Source organism: Zosterops lateralis (genome assembly GCF_965231275.1).
Source record: "Zosterops lateralis genome assembly, chromosome: 7".
NCBI lineage: Eukaryota > Metazoa > Chordata > Aves > Passeriformes > Zosteropidae > Zosterops > Zosterops lateralis.
In genome coordinates, this window is record NC_139767.1 from 20,173,050 (window position 1) to 20,196,334 (window position 23,285).

Sequence of the window (23,285 nt, forward strand, 5' to 3'; positions counted from 1 at the left end):
TCCAGTTTTGCCTTTGATGAATAAAAGAGGAGAGTGAAGCTGTGGTTTCTATTGATTCATTCACTGGAACTGAAAATCTAAGCATCTTGTAGCTATAGCAACATAAGCCATAGGTGTCTCTTCTCTGTTGTCCTCCTTTCATCTGCAGGTACAGAATGCCTAGAATGTCTTCTAGAGGAAATTAATGTTTTCTGTTTTAATTTGCAACCCTTTTTTTAGATTTGTACCAGTGGTTGAAAGATGGACTAGGGAGAATCATTAGGCAAAAATAATTACTATGAATAGCTAAAAATGACTAAACTAGTAAGATTCTTAACAAAAATAGAGTAGAAGGAATTTGGAGGGTTTTTTCCCCCTGTTTCTGGACTAGGTTTGACTACTGCAAATAATTTCTCAAATATAGCTAGAGCAATTTTTAGAAAGGCTTTGGACTTCCTTAAATCAGGCAGCTCTGGTTCAGTAACCTAAACTTTAATCTAGTCATTCATTAAATGAGTGAGAAGTTTTATAAACATACTTTAAACAGAGCTTATAATGTTAGACAATTTGCTGAAGATTTTCTTTGAAAGGTGACATTTCAGGGAAGTCGCAGTGGCAGTGGCTTCTGGAAAAATAGGAAAATAACTTAAAGGAAATATTTCACTAGCAAGTACTTCTCCATCAGCTTATGACTATGCCACTTTTCAAAGATCTTAACAGTGAATTTGCTATCTAGCGTCATTTGCTCTGTGGTTTTACCTCTTGCTTCATCTTGAAATGAAATTAGAACTCTTAGGTTTTCACAACACTGACCTGCCATAAAATGTTGAGAATTGGACCATTATTAAAAAAAATCTCAAGCTTTAGCAGAGAAAAAAAGTTGTTGCTAATTATGTGACATGGTGCTTGCTAGAAGAGAAGCTATGTGGATGGCCTAAGTCTTGTTCTGAAATGGAGTTTTCTTTGATACTGTTCTTGATGTTTGGTTGGGGTTTGGGTTTTTAGGGAGTCAGCATGCCTGTTAATGCAGGCTTTTTTTTTTTTTTTTTTTTCTTTTTTTGGGAAACAGCAGATTTTTAAAAGTTCACTCTAGAAATTGGCCTTTACTTGAATTTTGTGCTACAAAAGTTGAACACTGGCTATGCCTGTCTCAGGTAATGTAGTGCTTAGCACAGTTTAGGCATCAGCTGTCAAAGTCGTAAGGAAGGATTTTAACATCCTAGAAATAACAGAACCTATGAATTAAGAGAGATTCTGGTCTAAATCTTTATTACGTGTTCCCATGCAGTATTAATTCCTAAAAGAACTGGTGTCACCATTTTGGCACTGTTGTGACACAGATCAGTACAACCTCTGCCAACTCCCACTGCTGAGCACGTTTAGGTACCTGCGGTGCAGCAGCTCAGAGAAGGTTTGAAGCGCTGGGGTGAGATGGTGATGTGCTGCTATTATTGGAGAGGGGGAAGAAGGGGAGACTCTACATTGTTAAAGGGGTGCAAATATTACTTGGGTTTTTTCTACCTCACCATTAAACCACGCTTCTGTAGAAAAGTGATTTTTTTTTTTTTGTCTTCATTGTGAAGAGAGAGAGAGATCAGTGTGCTCTCCCTTCTCCCAGTCTGTGATCTCAGCTCGGAGGGGTTTTGTGTTCTGTTTCCCAGCACTGGGAGTGCTTGGTCAATCCCCCCCTGCACAGCCGAACGCTGGGGTGGTTGAAGCGAGGCCCGCAGCCGCTGCCCTGCGGCCCTGGCCGGTGAGCGCTGCGTGGCCGTGCCCGAGCCCCGTGTCGGGGAGCGGGATCGGGATGGAACGGGGATGGGAACGGGGATCAGGATGGGCGCAGCGGTTCCCCGGGCGCGCCCCCGCCGCCGCCTGGCGCACCTGGGGCAGGTGAGGGCGGGGCGCGGTTGCGCGGGCGCAGGCGCGGGGCCGGGCGCGCGCACCTGGCGGGCGCGGGGCGGAAGCCGCAGAGCCCGCCCGGCTCCGGCCTCCCGGGGCAGCGGTGCCGCTCGCTCGGCAGCGCCTTCGCCTCCTCCCGCCGGACGAGGTGAGTGGGGGAGCCTCGGGCGGCGCCGCGCGACCCCGCTCCTCCTTGGCCTCCCCGAGGGCTGCGGCCGGCGGGGCGGCGGCCGGTGCCGCTTCTTCTCCGCTGGCCGCAGCCGTGCGGGCGCGCCCGGCGGGGCTGAGCTGGGCTGGGCAGGCGGGCGGGCGGGGGCCGCGGGGTCAGGGAGCGGCCCGGGGGGCGAGGCCGGAGCCGCCCGGGGGTCCCCTCAGCCCTGGGCGCGCCCGGTCCACGCGCGGTCCCTCAGCCCGCACCGAGGCCGCCGGCCCAGGGCCCTTCCCGGGGACAGCCCTGCCCAGCCCTGCCCTGAGAGCTCCGCTCCGCTCCGGGAGCGTGGGGTGGGCGAGGAGCCCGGGCTGCCCCTGTGCGGACACGGGGCTCCGGGAGGGGCCCAGGCACTGTCCAAACCGAAGGTGTTGACCGAGGGAGGTGTCTCTGCCACGTACGAATCCCGCCCAAGGGTTTGCCCACAGTCCCGCATTGATCCGGGGCCGCGGGGTGACACCGGTTGTGTACACTGCCAGCTAACCCTGGTGTGTTTCATCCTGTTCCTTAAAAGAGTCACCGCGTTGTCTCTCCCCTCCGGCAGCTTGTTAGTCTTCTGCACAGCAGGTGACAGTACTTAGACAATGTTTGCTTTGGGCTGGAAACTGATAGAAGAAGTGTACTTATTAAATTTAATAACCTTAGTGTCATGGATTTCTAATTCTTTTAAACTTTATGTAAAATATTCTTTAAAAAATTTATTAATAAAAATAGTTTAAATAAAAAAAATCTTACTGGAAATACAAATACGTATCCATCTCAGTAGTGTTGTACATGTTAATCTTCTGTAGCAAAAAGACCTCCTTTGTTTAAAAGATTATAAATTATATTGATCAATTCGGCCTTGACTAAAGGCAGTGGTACACTGCTGAGCTGCCAGACTCAGAGCCTGAGACAAAGCAGCCAACTCACAGGGTTTGGTTTCCTTTTTTAGCCAGGTTTGCTCAATGGCTTGGTCAGTTTGGCATCTGCTACTGTCATCTCGAGGCTTCTCAATAACAGAGCAAACTGAAAATTAAGTCAGTTACAGAGAGCCTGAATTGCTATTTTTGTTGCACTGTGGGAAGGAGCAGAAGACCAGTTTTCCTCCTCCTCCTAAGTGCTATTGCCACTTAACTTGTCCCTTTTTTGGGGTGGGGTAATACCAGAAGCAGCCCAGATATCTTGAGCCCTATCAAAATAGGAATAAGATATAATTGCCCTCTCTGTGACATTTCCCCGGTGTCTGTGGTTCTAGGTGATGCACTGTGTTGCTTTGAGATAATTTTTTTTTTTTTTTTTTTTTTTGCCAAAGTTTGCTGCCTGGTTCTCCTGCTCCAAGAGCTGTTACCTAGTCCAAGGTTTTCCCTCTTTTGGAATCAATGTAGAGAATCATGTTCATGATATGAAATGCTGATCAGTTGCCTGCCAACACTTACAAGTTTCTCATCCTAATCTGCTTATTGTTGTGCCTGTCATCTACAAGGTCTGAAAGTGCCTCAAGTTTCTAAACTATGAAGTGCTAGATTTTTTTCAGTCATGTAAAGCATGGATTTATTCACTTGCTGTCTATCTTACTATTGTCTGATTTTCCCTAAGACTCACTGAGATCATGTGCTGTAGGAAATAGTTCTGCTTACAAGCAGAGAATTATATCTCTGACAGTGATACAGCAATTAAATTCTAGTATCAAGTGACCAACTACAGTGGACTAACATTATTCACTAGTGAAATGTATCTGAAACATTTGAAGTGGGGAGAGAAGGAAAGTGAAAACACCTATGGGAGCTTCCAACAAAGATTAGTTTAGGAATCACTAACCCAGTAAATCTCCCATGAGGAGTCTTTCTTTGCTTTATGCTTATCACTTAAACAAAAGTTTAAGGCCAGTTAGAAAACTGAGATTTCAAGACTTGCAGTTGATACTTGGATGTTTTTGTTATCTTAGAAATGTTCCTACAATCAGGAAAACAAACAGAAGTCCTCTGGTTATGGTCCAGACATTATCTTCTAGTGCTTAAATGAAAATGAGACGCTAATCCTTCTAAGTTAAAACAGCCCTTTACAGCTGCTATCACGCTCACTTTTCATCATGGCATTTTTAGGGACAGTCTAAAGTAATTTTAATGGAGGCCCAGAACAGTCTGACCAAGGAAAAAAAGGAAAATAGAGAATTGAGTGAAATTTAAATTTGAGATAAATGCATGTTATTTACATGTCCCAGTCTCTAAGAATAAGCCATAAATACTTTTATAATATATGGTTACTGTGTATTGTTACTGTGCTATCAATTGTCAAAGGGAACTGTCTGTCTCTCCCTGTCACATACAGTGCTGGGCTGTAGAAAAATGGTAGTAGTGCTAATTTTGAAAGTGTGTGAAAGTTTGAGTTTGAAGCACTTCCATCAGAATACACAGAAGGAGGTTTGGTAATGATTTTTTGGGGTTTTTCTTCATTTATTTTTCTTGATCTAAATGAAACTGCTGATGGGAGATACTTGACCAAGTTTCAGCAGGCTGTTCTGTGCTGCTGTTGCTCAGAACTTCTTCAGCTTTTTCAGTGTGCTCCTCCAGAAGGTACAGCTTCTGATTTCTGTGTAATAATCAGTGAGGCAGATTGCATCCAGCATTTGCTAGAATAACCTGTGCTCTTAATGTTTCTAAAATGAAGGCTCAGGAACTGAACACATTCAGTATTCCTCTAACAACTTCTTTTTTCAGGAGCTGAACCACATTTCTATTGGCTGAGCTTCAAAGAATGTACCCGGAGGAGCAGCACCTGGGGTTTGTGAATTTCTATTTCTTTTAGGTATGTGTACCCTGTTTAGGAGCGCATTCAGTAGGAACTCTGACTGAAACAGAGACGGAAATGAAACAACTGATTCTGTTTCTCATTTTCATGTCTTTCGTCTTTAATTTCTTAACTACATTTCATTTTATCATTTGTTCATTTATTTAAATTAAGAGCTAATATATTTTAAACATCATAGTTTGCTAAACTTAGGCAACTGGTTTAATTATCCCAGATTTCTGAAGTGCTTTTGAATGGTTTTGATTCTATGAAGACTCTTCATATTCTTTATAAAGCTAGACCTTTATGACGGGTTCACTCTGAATTGGATGTTTCTTAGTCTGTCACCAAAGGTGCTTATGTGAATGGATGTTTTTCTGGGATAAAGTTCTAGGAAGTGCAAACAGTTTTGTCCAGTGATTTTTTTAATTTTTTTTTAATTTGCCAATAGAAAAAAGCATCAATTTTCATGCTGGTAGAAGATGAAAATATCATTTACCAAACTAATTATTTCAGTAACTAATGTTTTTGTATCATCTACATTGATACCCATGCAAAGAAAACAAGAAGCCCTGTCTAGAATTTTAGATTCAGAAATACCAGTAGTGGAAGTAGCACTTTTTACAGTTAAAGTATCCTGAAATATCTTTGTCAGATTTTTGCTGATTTGGTGAGAATAGCTGATCATCAGTATCAGGTTTGTTTGGTTTTTTCCTTGAGTATTTGCTCAGTATTTTTATTTGCACACCCACCTTCTGATTAAGGTGACTCCAAGGTCTGAGGAAGGGATTGTATAATTTGATAACAAGGAGAAATAGATGAACTTTTTATGAGACTGTGATTCTGGAATTATAGAAGAAATAGATTAAGTTGAAAGCAAGTTATGTTGTTAAATAGTTTTGATTTGAATAATTCTGAATTTTTTTTTTCCTTATTTTTCCCATTTTTTAGAATTTTTGTTTTGGTTTTAGTATTTTTACTTATTCTTTCAAGGTTTTATGTTCTATAAGCAGTATTATCAGAAAACATTTGAAACCTGTTTAACATTCAGATAGAAAAAAAGTAGATTTTAATTTTAGGTTTTTTTAAACTGAGGTCAAGTATATTGTTGATACTAACCCCAGTGAATTTTGTCTCACATGATTGGAAAGAATTTCTACTAATTTGGGTTAATAATACTTTCACTTTTTTACTAAAGCTTATTCTCTACAGTGTTGTTCAGATCAAGTTAACAAAAAACCCAGAGTTTTCTACTTGTTGGCTACATTAGCAAGGCTTTCTTGTAAGAGTTTTTGCAGACAGTCTGACATCAGAACCAGTGGGTGGCATAATGTAACATAGACTGCATTGAATTCTTATGCTGCCCATGTGATGTGGTTTGAAGTAGTGTGGCAGCTGCTTTTTGGCACTTTTAGAAGACTTTAGTAGTACATTTTAGATTTCTGGTTATTTTCGTCCAAAAAAAAAAATCCAACTTCAGATGTTTAGGGCTAATTATTTCAGAGTGCTGTAAGAATCCAGACTACTATTAGTGAAAATAACTCTAATGAATAGAAGATTAAACGCTTTGCTAAACAGTCACCCCAGGGAGTTTAATCATGCCACATATTTCTTCAGCATGTCCTGGAGGATTGAATAGTAGCTTGGTCTGTGTTTGCTGACACATTGCTGTGCCATGAAAATGTAAGAGGCATTTGTGGGGAATAAAGATTGTATTTCTGACTACAAAATTATTCTGGTAAAAACCCTAAGTAAGATACAGCTTTCATGGCAAAAGTTCTTTGGACAATGCAGCTTCTGTTCTGGAAACTGCTACTCTTTTGTGTGACAAAGAACTCTTCTCTTATTGTAAGCAATATCCCTATCAGATACTTTGTAAACAAAGCTACACTCAGCATTTGTCTAAATCAAAAGATTTTTCTGTATGCTTGTGGCAATCAAGCCTCTGTCCACCTGGTGTTCACTGCACATACTATTCCAAGGCTGTCACTTGATCCTTTCTTAAAGAAACATTACTTGCATTTGTTTCTGTGCACAGCATGCCAGTAGAGTGTACTAATCCACACTGAAAGGGTTAAGTTGTGTTGGTGTCTTCCACAACCCACCTAACTCCAGGGAAGGTTCTTTTCTAGGGACAGACACATTTCATATGTGTCTTGTGGCAGCATGCTCCACATGTCTCTTCCTTCTAATCCTTCTTATGACATCATGAATTTCAAATATATGTATAGATAGATATATCTGTTATATATATATATAAAGATGTTTTCTTTTTTTCCATTTGAGGAAGATATGCTTATATTGCTTATTGATTTTAGCTTCAAGATTTACTAGTATCTTAGGTGCTTGTGCATGGTGCATTGCAAAACAATAATGTGATTTTCTTTTGGATGGTGTTAGGAAAGCATTCCTGGTTAGCAGCCTGCAGAGGTTGTAGCCCCTGCAATGCTGGGTGCTGGTCTGTACATATAGTTAGTGTTTTACATTGTGTATTGCATTTTCATGGCAAGGTTGGGAGGTGAGGATAACTACACAGGTAGTCTCTGTGATAAAGAGACATGGGGCAGCTCCCCCACCTCCAGTCCCATCCAGGGCTGAACACAGCTGGTTCCAGCCAGCTGTAAAATAGACCCACTGTTGGCCAAAGCTGAGCCACCCAGTGTAGCAGGTGGTGCCTCTGTGATGAGGTATTTAAGAAAGGGTAAAAAATACTGCACAACAGCTGTGAGAAAGAGGAGTGAGAAAAATGTGAAACTCTGCAGAACGCAAGGTCAGTGAAGAAGGAGGGGAGTAGATATTCCAGGCACTGGAGCAGATATTCCCTCTGCAGCTCATGGAGAAGACTGCAGTAAATCAGAATTTCCCTGCAGCCCATGAAGGACCACCCCAGAGGAGGTATCTACTCTGCAGCCTGTGCAGAACACCAGGCCAGAGCAGGTGGATATACCCTGAAGAAAGAAAGCTGCAGCCTATGGAGAGCCTGTGCAGGAGCAAGATCCTGGCAGGAGCTGTGACCTGTGCATGGCCTGTGCTGGAGCAGCTTGTGCTGAAATACTGTACTGCATGGAGAGAACCCATGCTGGAGCAGGGGAAAAGTGTGCAGAGGAAGAAGTGCTGGAGATAGTCTTACAAGCTAACCACAGCCCTTATTATTACTCATTCCTTGTGTACCACTGGGCAGAAAGTAGAGAGAATTGGGAATGAAGGAGTGAAGCTGAGCCGGGGGTGGGGGGCGTAGTTTGAGCCTTTGTTTCTCACCATCCTACTCTATTTTTAATTGGCAATAAATTCAAATTCATCATTACCAGTCTGTTTTCCCTGTGACAGTAACTGGTAAGGGATCATGCTGTTCTTAGCTCAACCCATGTGATTTTCCATCTTATTTTGTCCCCACTGTCATGCTGAGGATGGAAAGCAAGAGAGTGGCTGGGTTGGTGTCTGGCAGCCAGTCAAGAGCAACCAACCAGACATTGTGAGAAAACAAGACATTTTTCAATCTCACAGTTTGGTAATTTGGTTGCAGTCCTTTCATTGGGAAGAAAGGTTTTATTTGTAGTCTTCCACTATAAAGGTATCAGTATTGTAGTTCCAATATTTCAGCAGTAAGGAAAAATGGGAAAATAATATGTAACACACAAGTGGACTGGTTTGTTTGGCTTGTTTTTTTTGGAAATTTTGTGAGCTGAGAAGCATGGCTTTGGTACCTTTTAGTATGATCTAATATATTTCCCCTCTACATTCTTTTAACAATAACTCTATGGTAAAAACACTGTAGTTTGATTGTATGGATTTATTAAGCTGACATAAGCTTAGAATAACAGTATAATGTGAAGAAACCCAGATGCTTAATTTCTCCTTCAGATTCTTGAAGAAAAGCAGGTAAGGGGAGGTGTGTTTGTTTTCTCTGACTTGTATCTCTTCCTGAATATATATTGCTCCAATTAAGATCTACTTGTATTTCAGAGGAATAAATAGAAAAGTAGTTTCTTGCAATTTTGTGGTCAGTAGTTAGCAAGTGGGAACTAACTGTGGCTTTTAGCTAGATGATGTTTATTTCTCTTCTTCATTCACAAACATGCAATTTAGACAAAAAATGAAGCTATAGCCTGAATAGCTGGAATAGCTATTCCAGGTATTCTGGCTGGTGGCAGAATGTGTTGCCTTCTTGTAAACTGCCAGTTTGGCAAAGAGAATTTAATTCTAATCAGTTAGATTTTGGTAGTCCTCAAATGTCTTCCATAGTTTCAACTTCAAAAGCAAATGAATAATTATTCTGTGAAAAAAATAGTGGTGTAAACTTGAAAATTGTTGAAATAAGTTGATTGAAAATTCTTTCTTATCTTCTAGTTCACTTTCCACGTAGCTCTTTGATATGTAGCTTGAACTAATGCATTGATACCACCTGTTTTTCTTCTGTCCCATCCTTGGACTAAATTTCCCTGCTTCTCTAAGACTTCATTCTAATTTTAAACAAACTACTTGGAAGAAAATAAACTTGAAGTAGTGGCACTGCATAGAAATAATGTTTTATTCTTGATTTCTGATTCTTTATGAAGTGTATTTAACAAATAAAACCCAAAACAAAAAGCAGGGAAAGGGCATTTGGGGCCTGATGTATCTTTAAGTTAAGTGATGTAGCATGCATAATATTTGACTTCTGGGAGCTGTGAATTAATTACTTCCCATTAATTTCTTACAGCTTTACACAATTGAATATACTAGATGTCTAAATGAATACTATTTGTTTTAATTTACAGGTGTTATAATTTCAAGAAATGCTGTGACATATTTGAAGAACAAAACTCACAAAAACTTCCGTTGTGTGAAAATTTTTAAAACTAGAATGGCCTTGAAAAAGACACCTAAACTATTTAAGACATTTTTTCACTGGAAACTTTGGAAGTTTAGCATTATTGTGTTTGTCTTTCTGGTATTTTTATTTTTATTACAAAGAGAAGTGGGTGTTCAAGATTTTAAGGATGAAGCAGGGATTGAGCCAGTTGTTGGAAAGAAAAGTCATGTATTAGGTCTTGTGTTAAATGCTATGAACAATATCAAAGGTGCAAAGCCAAAAATGCAAATAAAAGCACCCATTAGGCAAACTAAAATTCCTGGAGAGAGACTCTGTTTGCCAGGGCACTATACTCCAGCGGAACTGAAACCCTTCCTAGATCGGCCCCTTCAAGATCCTAATGCTCCTGGAGCTTCGGGGAAAGCATTTAAAACCACCAACTTAAATTCAGAAGAACAGAAAGAAAAACAGGTTGGAGAAGAGAAACACTGCTTTAATGCATTTGCAAGTGATAGGATTTCTTTACACCGTGATCTTGGGCCAGACACTCGACCTCCTGAGTAAGTTGAAATGTGTATGTCCTGAAAGTTGAAAAACTTCTGAGAAATTCAGACTGCAAAGTGATTTGAGTTCAGCAGTAGGTGATAGTTTAGGAGAGTCTCCTAGCTGTACATAATGATCCACAGTGCCAAAGCCAAGAATGTTTAGGAAAGCTCACTTCTTTCATGGTTTTGAATTCAAAGTAACCATATTTAAAGAAGGTGTTCTGCTTTTGCCTTTAAGGCTAAAATTTCTGAGTAACTTTCAGGAAGCCTGCTTAGTTTTACTTAGAAGACTAAAAATGTGGTTTCAACATTTGTCCAATTAAAACACCACCCCCCATTTTTTTAGCATTCAGTGTTAATAAAAGTACCAGCATAATTTAATAAATTAGGAATTGTAAACTGTTGAACAAGGTAATGGAAGATCTCAGTAACAATCTTGTAATATTGAAGAATTTTTAAAATGTAAACTGTAGGACTTGGGGAGAGTGGAAGAGTGAGTTTAGTTATGAGCAGTCTCTGTCAGTGTCAGATGAAATGTTAGCCACCTGTGCCAGAAACAACTAAATTTACTGAGCTGCTGTGATACGTGCAGTGCAGCTCACCATAACCTCACCTAGAGCATAAATGGGGAGGTTTTGCTTGTGTATTTTGTGAGACAGTGACTGTGGCCATTACCTTGGGGTGTCCTCCAGGCCCTAAAGCTGGCAGGTGATAAACAATAAGTGCGCAACTTACGAATACAGCATTGTCATCTTGACTTGCCATTGGATCTAAAGTTATGTTTAGGATATGTCAGTCTTGAGAAACTGTGGGTTTAAAATTGGATCCCTTTAATGGGGCATACTGCCCTAAGGCTTACATAGCATTTCTACAAATTTGAAATTTGAATTATATATGTTATATTTTATATTTATATTTTATATATTTTTTATATTTTTTCCTTGCAGACTCTGAATTTTTCTAATAAATATGCTTCTTTGTATTCTAAAGTTTCAGCAGAAGTGGTGATTTTTGAGTTAGCTCAGTCAGTACCTGCTGCTCTCAATAAAATAAGATTTTTTCGTGAAGAAGGCCTGGTTATTACATGAAAGAGGTACTCAAATGTGTGTGAGACAGAAGCAAAACTAAGTTGTTCAATTCTCAGTCATGATATTTTAAAAAATATTCTGAACAGGTGCTCCAGTCGAAGTACCTACCTTTGCACTCCAAAGCTAGGATAGAAAGCAGAGAAGCAGAACTATTTAATGTCCATGGTTATAAAGTTTTGTACTAGAAAGAAGAGATTAGGAGTATGAGTAAAAAATTGTTGTCTATTTTGTAACCCCTGACACTTCTAATTTATAGATGCATTGAACAGAAGTTTAAGCGTTGCCCACCACTGCCAACCACAAGCATTATCATAGTTTTCCATAATGAAGCATGGTCAACTCTGCTCAGAACTGTCCACAGTGTGATGTACACATCTCCTGCCATACTGCTGAAGGAGATTATTTTGGTGGATGATGCCAGTGTAGATGGTAAGAAGCCTTTCCGTTTTCACTTCTGGTTTTGGTTTTTTTAATTGAAGACGTTAGGATTGCAGATGTGTTGGCTAAGAGGATGTGTCTTTACCATTACTGACATGTATAACAGTATTCTAAATGGTTTTGTTTCTTTTTTTTTTCAAATATGAAACAGCCCTCCCCCACCTTATTTTTCCATAAGGTAGTCAAATATGAAATTCCTGTACTCTAAAAGGTTTTTAAATCCCATTTCTGTTTTTTCCAATTGTGATGCTGACTTAACCGAATAACGCTTGCATGGCAAGTACCTTTGTAATTTGTGTTTCAAACCAATTGCAACTTGTCGAACAAAGTATCCAAGTATAAATTGGCCAGACTTGTAGAAATTTGCATTTTATCACAGTGGATGTCTTTTTACAAATTAATTTCATTAATATGAAGGGCAGTGTCTTTATTAGCAAGTAAAATTATTTAATGGCAAAATAATCTTCAACAGTCAAGCCAAGTCTCAAAAATAATTATATATATGCTTAGGGTGAAAACAAATGTAAGTTCAAAAATCTTCGTATGCTTAGCTTTAGATGAATATGCTTATGCATACTTCTATTAATGTATTTACACTTTTTTGCAAGTCTGTACTGAGTATATTGAAACACTTGGATGTATGTTCAGTAGTACCGCTTAATACTAAGGATGGGCAGAATAAAGAAGATGTAAGATGTTTCATGAGAGATGTGGGTTTCTTTCTCAAAATCTGAACATTTAAATAGTTTTTTTTATATGGTTTCTGCTGCTGTTGTAAATACTGTAGCCTTTGGAAACTGTGTAAATGTCCCATCTTTAAGGAAGGAATTTGCATGTTTTGCAGATAATGTAAGTATGGGATCTATTTGCTATGAAAATAGAATTGGTATTCAAATGGTTAACACCGCAGCAGAGATGTACTAGCACGTCCTTTCTTCTTCAGAATTATTTTAATGTTCCATCTCTGGTTCTCTGCCGATCACCTCTTCCTACACCCCTACCCCCATAATACTCAGCCCCTAAAAATAACCTTCAGCAGATTGAGATTTTTATGGCTTTGATGTTGAGATAATTTCTGGGGTTAGTGTGAGTTATCTTGCTTGCTTAATAGTGTAACATTTTGGGCAGTGGCATGTGTACACACTGAATATCCTGACACTGATTATTCCTCTTTCTAGAATATCTGCATGATAAACTAGATGAATATGTGAAACAGTTTCAAATAGTTAAAGTAGTCCGTCAGAAGGAAAGAAAAGGTCTGATCACTGCACGGTTGTTGGGAGCTTCAGTAGCAACAGGAGAGACCCTTACCTTCCTGGATGCTCATTGTAAGTGTAACCTGTAACTGTGCCAGGTCTAGTTTATAATGCTGTTGTCTTCCATTTAATGTTACAGATTTTTTATGAATTATTAATGTTAGTAATATATCATCTTTCCTATTGCTGTTTCATATTACTGAAAGTGTAATTAGCAATGCTATTTAAAAATAGACCATATTGGCTTGCTGGACATGTTAAAACATACCCTGTGTACTACTTTATAGCCAAGCAAAAATTGAGTGTTCCCATTTTCTCCACAGGTGAATGCTTTTATGGCTGGTTAGAGCCATTATTGGCCAGAATAGCTGAGAATCCTGTTGCTGTTGTAAGCCCGGACATTGCTTCTATCGATCTCAATACCTTTGAATTCAGTAAACCATCTCCTTATGTGCATAGTCACAACAGAGGAAATTTTGATTGGAGTTTGTCATTTGGATGGGAGTCTCTTCCTAAACATGAGAATAAAAGAAGAAAGGATGAAACCTATCCAATTAGGTAAACATAATTTGAATACTATTTACATCCTTCTATTTTAATGGAGTTTATCTTATGAACAGCAGTTTGTAAATAAATTAGTTCTTCAGATGAGTATAATCAGACATCTTAGCATCATAGATGTTTTTCGTAATACTTTCTTTAAGAACCACATTTTAAAGCATTTATAAAAATACAGCCTCCTCAAGACAGTAATTACTCTGCATTACTTCTTCTACATACAGTGGAAATTGCCCATATTCCTAGGGGGAAGGGGCAGAGGAGGATTATACACAGTTATTTTCAGAGACAGTACAATGATTCTGCCTCGTCATTGACTTTACTTGAAAGAATGACAAAAAGAGCACCCAAATACTAGGCTGATACAGTAGTGCATTTCATGATAATTGTACCTGCTTTGTCCACAGACAGGTTACTGGTCTGTAGGAGTTGTACTTTTGCTCGATATCCTCCACAGAGAGAAAATTTGTTGGTTTTCCTGATGCTTTCTTTTATGCCAGCAGGTGTTAGTTCTTAATAAATGGCAATAAGCTGTCAAATGAGACTCTGTGTGAATATATTTAAGTGCTAGAAGTATTATCTATGCCAGGAATATGCATCACTGTAGTGAAATACTAACAAGTGCATGGAAAATTCCTAGAACAGTTGCACCATGATTTTACATCTATATTTAAAAAACCCTACTATCTTTCTCAGTAAAATTTTGTTTTTGCAGAACACCTACTTTTGCTGGAGGTCTCTTTTCAATATCAAAAGTCTACTTTGAACACATTGGAAGCTATGATGAAGAAATGGAAATATGGGGAGGTGAAAATATAGAAATGTCTTTCAGAGTAAGTTTACCTCCCTATTTGGCAGTTGTCTCTATGCTGAGAGTGTACAGGGGATTTGAGAATCAATTGGTATTAGATATTGACTCCTCTGCTCAATCAGCCAACTAGGACAAGGAAAATTAATTACTAATTACCTATGAAATAAAATGCAAATGTGCTCACTAAACTGCTTTTAATTTTTTTTAAATGTTTTTAGGGTTGCTATCTGAAATTTGTGTTTCCAGGATTTATCTGATTAGGAAATTCACTAATAGTATGCCTGATATATGTACTCTTGCTAGTGGTTTGATGTGTTCTGGCAAACAATAGTATTACTGATTTTTTTTTCCATCCCATGAATTCTAATTGCAGTGTACTTACACACTAAATGTTATTATTAGGTATGGCAATGTGGTGGACAGTTGGAGATCATGCCTTGCTCTGTTGTTGGCCATGTCTTTCGCAGCAAGAGTCCCCATACTTTCCCAAAAGGTACTCAGGTGATCACACGTAATCAAGTTCGCCTTGCAGAAGTGTGGATGGATGAATATAAAGAAATATTTTACCGAAGAAACACAGAGGCAGCAAAAATTGTGAAACAAGTAGGTGGTGGTGGTGGTATTAGAAATCACACTTGCTGCGGTGAAAGTTTTGGTGAGCAAAAGTTATTTATTGACAAAGTATGTAAGGATTCTAGATATTTTAATGAAAAGATTGTTCAGTTTGCTTAATGCTGCAGCCCAAACAAACATGAAAAAAACCTAGCATTTGGGTGATGAATGTTAATTTTGTATGGTGAGGTTTTTTTTTATTGTTTGGGGTTTTTTTTTTTTAAACAATATACATTTGTTTGGGTTGTTTGCATTGTGCAGAAGGATATGAAAGAAACTACTGAGTGTAGACAATGTAAACTAACTTATTTTCTGGAGTGAGAAAAATGTCTTGCTAGTTTCAAGTTGCTTAGTATTCTTACTGAAAAAGCAGGTTTTGATGTTCTTTAGCAGCAGAATAAAACTTACTTGATAATGGATAACCATCCTGCTTAAAAATTCAATTATTGTCAAGTAAATAAATATTTCGGGTTGAGGTTGGGTGTTGGCTTATTTATTTTGTAAGTTTTCTGCCCAGCCAAAATCTAGTTTTCATTTAGAAGCTATTTTTCCCCTTCATGTGATAAATTTTTGTGACTGTTGTATCACTGAAAGCATTAAATTTCCTAGGTATGCAGCAGCTAAACAACTGAATTTTGTTTGGGAAATTCTACATTGTACTGGATATTATGCTAATTATTTCATTAATCCAGTTTGTTATTTCAGTTTACACTTTTAGTGAAATCAGTTGGCTTTATGGCTGTAATCAGTATGGTCTTATTTATACTTTCCCACTTCATGGCACTGTGCTAAAACTTTCTTGGGACTAAAGATACTTCTATGTTTTCCATCTTGCAATGTATTTTTCTTGCAAGTACTTTGATATGCTGCAGTCAGTGGTGTTATGACTCTGAAATACAGCAGTAACTGTAGTAGTACAGCCTTAACAAGAAAAAAATCAACAAAGGAAGCTTGAAATTTGTCTAGTACTACACGGAATATCATAGCTTTACATGTGCAAAATGAAGGTTAATATATTTATCTCCCATCCTTCTTTACCTCCTTTCCTCTATCAGAAAACATTTGGAGACATATCAAAAAGACTTGATTTAAGGCAGCGCCTGCAGTGTAAAAATTTTACCTGGTACCTCAGCAATGTCTATCCAGAAGCATATGTGCCAGACCTGAACCCTTTGTTTTCTGGATATGTAAGTTTACTTTTAATTACTTTCTATATTCTTCATAGTCCAGGAGGTTTGCTAATCTCTTGTACTACCTTAGCCATAGCTTTTAGACTTCTGTCTTTAGCTATCTTTAACAGCTGTAGGGTTTTCTGTCACTACTCTGGACAAAGAATCTCTTCTGCCTACTTTTATAGCTTTGTCAATAGCTATGCCATTTTCAATTTTCATTTATGTCAAAAGTCATTTTCCCTGTGAAATAACTTCAGGCATTGCATTGCTAAAACAAAGAAAGAAAGTATTAGTTCTTAGCTTGAGGTGAACATGAATTTTTAGCATGTATTTACAAATAAAACTTTCCCTTCCTCCTGTTTTAAATATTTTACGTGTATCTGTTAAGATTGTGATTTGAATAACAGTAACATTGTACAGAGAGCAAGCTAATAACTCCACGTGTGACTGTAGTTACTAGGCTTTTAGTTAGAAAAGATTAACTGAGAAAACAGGGTTTTGGATTTCAGCATAGCAGAAAGTAGAAATGAACGAACAGCTGTAATTATTGTTAAACTAGGGGTGACTTTTGCCTATGATAGAGACAGTTCAAGTTTGTCATTTCACTGAGCTTTTTTTATCCTGATAACACCCTTTCTTTAGTTAAAAAATATAGGTAACCACATGTGTCTGGATGTTGGTGAAAATAACCATGGTGGCAAACCATTGATTATGTATTCTTGTCATGGACTTGGAGGAAACCAGGTAAAATATTTGATACCTGATTTTTATTCTCTCTCCTGCTGTAGCTTTACTGTATAAAAGCTTTTGATTAATTTTAGAGAAATTGACTAATTTTCAATATGCAATTTCTCCCTCCTTATACCTTTTTATTTTCTTTAATAGTTAATTCCTATATATATATTTTTAAAGAAAAATTCCATACCACTCTTCATGTCACATCATGTTTCTAATGTTTTAACTGCAGTATACAAATTCAGATTTCAAACACGCCTTGCATTGCTTCACTTGCCCTCTCTTTTCTATGCAAAACCTTTTCATGCCACCTTTACTCCTGTCTTTTAAGTGTTGCCTTCTTAATTCTTCCTTTCCTTATGCTTCCTCCTATTGCTTCTTTCTCTGTCACCAGGACTCGCACTGTCAAGGAAGATGTTGGTTGGAATCAGCCAATGGGAGACCAAGTGTCCAGGCCTGAGCCACCTTCCCTATCACACTTGCAGCCTCACAGTGTGAGGTCAAAGTGGTCTATCCTGTACTGGCTAATGCAAGGGAATAACACCATTCCATTTGTTCAAGAGGAGCTCTCTTTGGTCCATAGCTCTTGGAGACAGCCATGGTGCTCTGTTCCTTCTACAGTAGGACTTGCAATAGATGTCAGATACTGAATCCTTCTGTCATTACTGTAATACTTAACAAAAGGAACATCTCCTTCCCTGCCCAGAAATGCACACTTCTCTGTTGCCTTTAAAAGTGATCCTTAATAGCTAAAGGTCAGCAAAGGTCTAAAAGTTTTTATTAGAATATAATTGTTATCTTATTGGGGGGAGGGTGTTAATATTTTTTTTTTCTTAAAAGACATCCATTGATGGCACTGTGAAAATTGAGACACATACTCCTAGTCAGGTGATACTTTCTTAATAATTTTTTGTGAGACATGACATGCTGTCTAGATTAGGAACTACCCTATTATTCTACCTTACAGGATTGAATTTGGGGTTTTATTCAAATGTGGATTAATACTGTTAGCCTTTTCACATTGTCACAGCCATTAATTTGGGAACACTCTAGAAAGACACTGTAGTAAGAGATCTGCTGTATGCTTCTATTGTTCTCTAAGTTATCTTGGGCTATACTAAAACTCTATTCTTTCAAGTGTTTCTTGTTTTCCCTCCTGCTACAAAATAACAGTCTGAATCCCTTTAAATGCCAGTCTTCAGAGAACTGATTTTGCTTGAGATGCATATTTGCTTACTTAACCCTTCTCATTATAATGCTCTGTTTTCAGTTGTCCTGTATTCTTTACCAGACTCTTAGCTGTGTAGGCTGATATTTCCCATGCTGTCATCTTCGTCCATATATTTGAAATGGGAGTAGAAAAGAGAACCTAGTTTTCAGAGTTATACATCCGTTGTATATTATTCTTCCCGTTTTGAATATTGGAGGCTGGAAATATGCCCATCTCAATATCCAAAATTAGTAAAGTTCTAAACATAGCTTTCAAGTAATTATTTTTAGGACTTGCAGAGATTTTGAAGTTACAAAAATAAATCAGGACAGATTAAGTCAGATTACCAGATTAAGAGTAAATTACTATGTCTGAGAGCTAAATGACTAAGCAGGTCACTCCTTCACTACCTGTTTTGAGGACTAATGTTGATCACTGAGTCTTAAGAGTGAGGTGCCTGTTTGTTCCTCAGTGCTGTTCCCATTTTTCCCAAGGTAAAGAGGAGGTGATTTCTTACTGCTGGAAAATGGTAGGTTAAGGGTGGTAACTGAGCCTGGTCTTAATATTCAGAGGAAAGATATGATGAATGTGGCTGACATCCAGAGGCAAGAAACAGCATCAGTGAGATGTAATGTTAGGGGCTCGGCTGGTAAACGAGACCAAGATGCTAGGTTAGGTCTGAAGGGTAAAAGAACAGCTGTGTCTGTAACTTAAAGTAAATCCCTGTTAGGATCAGAATTATAGCTGAGCCTTAGGGGTACTCTGCTGTCAGGAAATCATGGTAAAATGAGCTCACAAAATGCATGCTTATAATTACTTTTCTCATGGTTATCTCACAGGAGGATATAACAGCATCCCATTGTTCACATTGTTTAGATCAAGCAACAAAAGTTGGCATACAGCAATCAGTATTGTTTCTTGTGAAAACTTTTTTTTTTTGGTTGCTCTAAGAAAAACCAAAATCTAGCAACAGAATTGAATGCAGATTTTTAAAGTTAAGAAATGTAAAAATTTAAGTTATCTTAAACTATCTCTACTCTTCAGTTTGTCTCCTTGAATTATATACGGTCTGTGTGGGAGTAAGATTTTGCATGCAGCAAATGCTATTTCCAATTTATACATTCAAATATAAATTAGTATTGCATTACTACTAAAAACTGCGTTTAGTTTTGTAAACACTTTTGAAGTGTCTATTCTATAAACCAGAAGAATTACTCTGTAGTCTCAAATTTTTGAATAAGAAACATATTACTTTGTGTATGGGAATTTGAAAGGCTTAATTTAGTTTAATACTTTTCTTTGTGTTTGTTTACCAAATTTTTTTAAATATTATTTAAATAGTACTTTGAATATTCTGCGCACCACGAAATTCGCCATAACATTCAGAAGGAGCTCTGCCTGCATGCTTCCAAGGGACCTGTGCAGCTTCGTGAGTGCACCTACAAAGGCAAGAAAACCTTTGCTGTTGGAGAGGAGCAGTGGCTGCACCAGAAGGTACATATCCTGTGAAATGGCATTTTTATTAGTGATCTTCGATATTAGTTAATTTTGGATTTCCAATAAAATCAAAGAATGCCAACAAAACAAAAACTCTGAAGCCAAAATACAGTAAGTTTAGTTTTGGCAGGAAAATGGAGATAATTTCAGCTTTTCAGTTACAGATCAGAACTTGATGCCACTAACAGGAATGTCACTTAAAAAAAACAGTTGATATCCTTTAGTGTTTTTGTCTAGACATCCACCTGGAAGTCGATTCAGATGTTTTGTATTTTTAAAATACTTCACAAAATTTTCCTAATAGCAAGTTGGCACTTGCATACTACTTATGTCTTTTCTAGCCCCCTCTGCACCACCTGTATGAGCTTACTCTTTAGCACCCAGCCTGGGGGAAGAACTGTGGGTGGAATTAGCATGTTCATTGTTTGTTCACTTTTGTTTTCCTCTTTTCCTCACTTTAGGATCAAACTCTGTACAATGAAGCACTACGTATGTGCCTTACAGGAAATGGAGAGCATCCGAGTTTGACATCCTGTAATCCATCAGACCCTTTCCAGAAGTGGATCTTTGGCCAGAACAATTAAGATTTGATATTATAGGCCAGAAGCATATTATTAAAGAAGAAGAACCATTCTGAACTAGGATCGTATACATATACTGGATTTTTACGTGATAGTTTAAATGCAGAATGTTTAAACAGTTTCTTTTCCCTCTTAAGTTGGATATAAAATGTGTCATCTGAGATTCCTGGGAGTCTGTTATACCAAAGATAATTGGGATCCTGGTTATATTTTGTTTACAATGTTTCTATAATAAGACTTTATATGTTGACCACTGATTTATGGATCCTATTAGTTCTCTTTTATCTTAGGGGGCCATACGTGGGGGTTTTTTGACATATTGTAAGTACTTCTGAAGAAGATTAATTTTCTCTGTAGTGTCATGAGAAATTGTCTACTGTCCAAAACCCAATACACTTTATATATATGTTTTTATGTTCAAATGGCTGATACTTTTTTTTAAATAATTTACTTTACACAGTGAAACTTTTTTAATATTTTTTAAGTTCCTTCACCTGGAAAATTAGTATTTGACTGTCCAGTCAAAGCCAAATACGATACCACATTGTGCTTAGCTTCTAGAAAGTCAGTTGTTTAGTAGAAGGAAGTAATTCTCACTAAAATGCGTATTTATGATTATTTTAATGGAAAATCTGCTTATTTTGATACTAATCTTTTGTTTAGCCAAAACTTCTTGTATAGGTCTTTTTTACATTTCATGGACTTAAAAATTTATTATAGAGTTGTATTGTAGTAACCTTCTGAACTACTTAATGTTCACACATTTTTTCAGCATTGTGTTCATTATTGCTTTTAAATTACATGTTACCTACTAAACTTCTGCCCCTACCTTCTAGTGATTTATGCAGTATTTACCTCACAGGTTTCTAATGTTATCTGTATGTAATTTCTTGTGCCAACACTTGCATATTAATATTTTCTTTCTTGTTTCTGTTTCCCTTTTACAAAGGACTGATCTCAGATTTATCAGTCTGAGTGAGACTTTGGCCTTTCTAACTATTCTGCTAATTATAGAAAATAATATATCATAATCAAATATATAATCAATTTTTAAAAACTTGTAAAGTGAAGACAAAAATATTTGGCTACATGATCAAATATAAAGCTGAGAATAAATTCTCTTGAAGGAGTGGGTATTAAAGGCTGAATAGGACAAAAATACACTAATAAGAAATCTGTTATTTTGTCCTAGTAATTAAATAACATCATTACAGATAAAGACTAACTTAGGTCTGGTGGGTGAATGGATGATGATGTGGGGTTTTTTTACTTCTGTGGTGGGGAGGGAGCCTGTTCATAACTTAATGGTACCTGACTAAAGAGTTCAGTTTCTGAATAAAAGCAAGAAAAATTATTTTCAGTACTTATAAGTAATCTTAAAGACAAAAAAGTGTATAAGCAAGGACCAGTGATAATTTTCCAGAAGCTTTAACTGTAATTTATTTTTTGGGCTTGATAATGCCTTTGATTTATGTCTCAGCTTTTGTAAGGCTTTTAGAGACACCTGTGAGAGTATCCCATGAAGTTAAAGCTGCACAATTTAAAATAACTTGATACAGAGTGAACAGAAATTGTTCAAAAGACTGTACCAGGAAGGGTTATTTATAACACTCAGACTGGAAAGTTGTGTCAAACACTGCACAAAGATCTGCCTGTGTCTTCTGATAAATGTTTTAATTTGGCAATGGAATACAAAGTATTATTACTTTTGCAGATCAAACCAATACATGCCAATACATGCACTTGATAAAATGGGGGAGTTGAGGAAAAATAGAATGCAGGTCAATGAGAGAATTGTTGAACAGTATGAATACAGGATGGGAGATTACACAGGGAGCAGCTGTGTTGTGCTGAACCTCGGGTATGGAATGGAAACTCAGTGTCCAAGGGACCTGTTCTAGAAGACAAAGTATTTAGCATACCAGTTTAAAAGTACTTGTTCTTTTAGTTCTTAGTTCATGTTCCACAGAAAAAGCATTATTTTTAATAACCACTGAAGGACACTTTGTTTTTGCAACCTGTTTCTCTTAAAAGCCTGTCCGATTGGGATAAGCACAGGAAACATCATTTATCTACTCATTATCAGTTGGGATTTTGCCATTTGTCTGAAGTTTTTTTAAGAGCTAACATTTCAAACCAGGGCAGAATTTAAATTGCAATAAAGTGAGTGTTCTGTTGCACTTGGAGGTAGGGAACCTCTTCCTAAGCAATACTAGAGAAGCTCCACTTTGTATTTTTGGTGGTTTTTTTCAGATATAGCAATATATGTGGCTGTTTTTTGCAGAGATTAGGTATAGCAATTCACCTAGTTATATTTTGTCTTTAGTTACAGATATAAAAATGGGAAAAATTCTGTGAATTTTAGATGGTCTTTTAAAGACAATTTCTTTCATTTTTTGAGACTTCTTTTCTGGTCTAACATAGGTCACTAGTACAAAATACATATTATACAAAATATTTTTTTAAGGTATGTAAACTATCATAGTTCCTTAAACTGTGACATTTTAGTGTGTATTTTTGCAGTTCAGTCTTACTTGGACTCCCTACTACCTGCCAGAAGAGAGGGAAGCAGATCTATAAATAGAGCTAAATTTTAAGTGACTTTTTTGTTCTGTTCTGTTTGAAGATCTGAAATTAACTTTAAGGTCACACTGACTATTGCACTTCCAAATATTCATGTATGTGTGTGTGTGCCTGTGTACACACATATATAGGCATCATATAAGACTAGGAGAGCAATAAGAGATCTCTAGATACGACTAGAGGTTTAGGAAGTTGGATTTTGGTTTTTTTAAAGCAAATGAAAAAGCAGCAGCATCTTCTGGTTGTTGATAATGTTCTCTTTAAAGTGGATAATAGTTTCCAATAGTTAGAAAGGCTTGCTGAAAATCAGCTTCTTGCAGAGAGGTTCTCTGGCTCTTTTTTAAATTCAGATCTCGTTCAGTAATGTATAATGCCCTTCTCTGGCCCTGTGAAGGGGACAAAGGTAGAGAGTATTCCATACACAGCATGTAAAAATTGGTACCTCAATCTGTATAAACTACTGAAGGTTACTAGAACAGTGTTAAGTTCCATCTCACCATGCTCTCTTACACAGCCAGGAGTAATCACAAGTGCTGAAGAAGGCCTGGCTTC

General features: G+C 37.6%; 1 protein-coding gene across 1 annotated transcript; it reads left to right on the forward strand.

Moving 5' to 3' along the window:
- Nucleotides 1-9,625: 9,625 nt before the first annotated feature.
- On the forward strand, nucleotides 9,626-23,283 carry GALNT3 (polypeptide N-acetylgalactosaminyltransferase 3). The gene is made up of 10 exons (XM_083864752.1): nucleotides 9,626-10,207; nucleotides 11,537-11,709; nucleotides 12,897-13,046; nucleotides 13,298-13,532; nucleotides 14,248-14,365; nucleotides 14,746-14,946; nucleotides 16,011-16,142; nucleotides 16,770-16,871; nucleotides 19,414-19,566; nucleotides 20,031-23,283. Exons 1-10 carry the CDS (start codon nucleotides 9,699-9,701, stop codon nucleotides 20,151-20,153), a joined length of 1,896 nt encoding a protein of 631 aa, XP_083720878.1. The 5' UTR covers nucleotides 9,626-9,698; the 3' UTR covers nucleotides 20,154-23,283.
- The last annotated feature ends 2 nt before the right edge of the window (nucleotides 23,284-23,285 follow it).

Excerpts from the sequence above, each read along its gene's own strand:
- GALNT3 (XM_083864752.1), top strand. The coding sequence starts at position 9,699 with ATGGCCTTGAAAAAGACACCTAAACTATTTAAGACATTTTTTCACTGG. Across the intron at positions 16,143-16,769 it reads ACCCTTTGTTTTCTGGATAT|TTAAAAAATATAGGTAACCA; the intron begins GTAAGTTTACTT and ends CCCTTTCTTTAG. Across the intron at positions 19,567-20,030 it reads AGCAGTGGCTGCACCAGAAG|GATCAAACTCTGTACAATGA; the intron begins GTACATATCCTG and ends TCCTCACTTTAG.